The sequence below is a fragment of the Rhea americana genome, unplaced genomic scaffold, assembly GCF_003343005.1.
Source record: "Rhea americana isolate MKP2758 unplaced genomic scaffold, rheAme1 scaffold_1205, whole genome shotgun sequence".
NCBI classification, from domain to species: domain Eukaryota; kingdom Metazoa; phylum Chordata; class Aves; order Rheiformes; family Rheidae; genus Rhea; species Rhea americana.
This window is the reverse complement of record NW_028185268.1, coordinates 2,975-4,540: the sequence shown is the minus strand read 5'-3', so window position 1 is coordinate 4,540 and position 1,566 is coordinate 2,975. Positions and strand designations below refer to the sequence as shown.

At 66.6% G+C, this 1,566-nt stretch overlaps 1 protein-coding gene across 1 annotated transcript; it reads right to left on the bottom strand.

Annotated features, from left to right (window-relative positions):
- Nucleotides 1-17: 17 nt before the first annotated feature.
- SUPT5H (SPT5 homolog, DSIF elongation factor subunit) lies at nt 18-1,560 on the bottom strand (the record flags this gene model as incomplete). The annotated part of the gene is made up of 2 exons (XM_085324790.1): nt 883-1,560; nt 18-767 (listed from the first exon to the last, which is right to left on the bottom strand). Coding segments are annotated over exons 1-2 (918 nt in total), but the record flags the coding sequence as incomplete, so codon positions are not given.
- Nucleotides 1,561-1,566: the final 6 nt, after the last annotated feature.

The following is a 1,566-nucleotide window of genomic DNA, read 5'->3' as shown; positions in this document are numbered from 1 at the left end:
GAGGGATCCAGAAGGACTGAGGGGGGGGGAGAATCTGGAGGGATCCGGAAATCCGGAAGGCCTAGGGGGATCCAGAGAGGCCACAGCAGCAGCCTGAGTGGGATCCAGAGGGATCCAGAAGGCCTAGGGGGATCCAGAGAGGCCACGGCAGCAGCCTGGGTGGGATCCAGAGGGATCTGGAAGGCCTGGGGGGATCCAGAGAGGCCACAGCAGCAGCCTGGGTGGGATCCAGAGGGATCCGGAAGGCCTAGGGGGATCCAGAGAGGCCACAGCAGCAGCCTGAGTGGGATCCAGAGGGATCCAGAAGGCCTAGGGGGATCCAGAGAGGCCATGGCAGCAGCCTGGGTGGGATCCAGAGGGATCCGGAGGGACCAGGGGGAGCCACAGGGGCCAGTAGAGTGGCCAGAGGAGGGAATCCAGAGGGATGCAGAGGCACTGGTGCAGGGACCACAGGGGATCCAGAAGGATCTGGAAGGACTAGGGGGGTCCAGAGGGGCCGAGCTGATCCAGAGACGCCATCGCGGCTGCTTGCGGGGAGGAGGTGGATCTTGGGGCGGGGGGAGGATCGCGAGGGGTCCAGGGGAGCCACCCGGAGCCCCCGGGGAGGGATCCGGAGGGCTCCAGCGTGGCCAGGGTGGCAGCTCGGGGATGGGACGGACRGACGGACGCACCTTGTTGCTCTTGGTGGGCGTCACGGGCTCCAGGTGCTCGCTGGAGATGCTCACCACCTTCTCGCTGTCCTTGAGGTACACGGAGCACATCCCACCCTGCGGGGAGTCGGGCGGGGGGGTGGGGGTCAGCAGCGCTGTGCCCCCCACCCCCGGCTCCGCAGAGGGGGCCGGAGGCGAGGGAGAAGGCAAAGGGGGGCGGGGGGCGGCTCACCGTCACGCTGCGGATGACGCCGGTCTGTCCCACCACCTGGCTGTCCAGGTAGGTGTCGCGGACCTTCACCTGGATGTCGGTGGTGACCCAGTCGCTGGAGCTCTGCTCGATGCCGGAGCCGGGGGTGTGCGGGTTGTAACCCCCCGGAGAAGGGGCTCCGGGCGTCATGGGGCTGTAGCCCACGGGGCTGGGGCTGGGGCTGGCCTGGAGGGGGCACAGAGAAGGGCAGGGGGGAGCCAAGAGGGCTTGTAAAGGCTCGGTGGTGGCCCACAAAGCCTTGGTGGTCACCAGCAGAGCCTCAGTGGTGGCCCACAGAGCCTTGGTGGTCACCAGCAAAGCCTCGTTGGTGGTCCACAGAGCCTTGGTGGTCACCTGCAAAGCCTCAGTGGTGCCCAAAAGGGCTTGGTGGTGGCCCAAGAGGCTTGGTGGTGGCCCACAGAGCCTTGATGGTGGCCCACAGAGGCTCGGCGGTGGCCCACAAAGCCTTGGTGGTCACCAGCAAAGCCTCGGTGGTGGCCCACAGAGCCTTGGTGGTCACCAGCAAAGCATCGTGGTGCCCAGAAGGGCTCAGTAGTGGCCCACAGATGCTCAGTAGCAGCCTGCAAAGCGTTGCTGGTGGCCTACAAAGGCTCGATGGTCACCCACAAAGCCTTGGTGGTGGCCCACAAAGGCTCGGTGACGGCC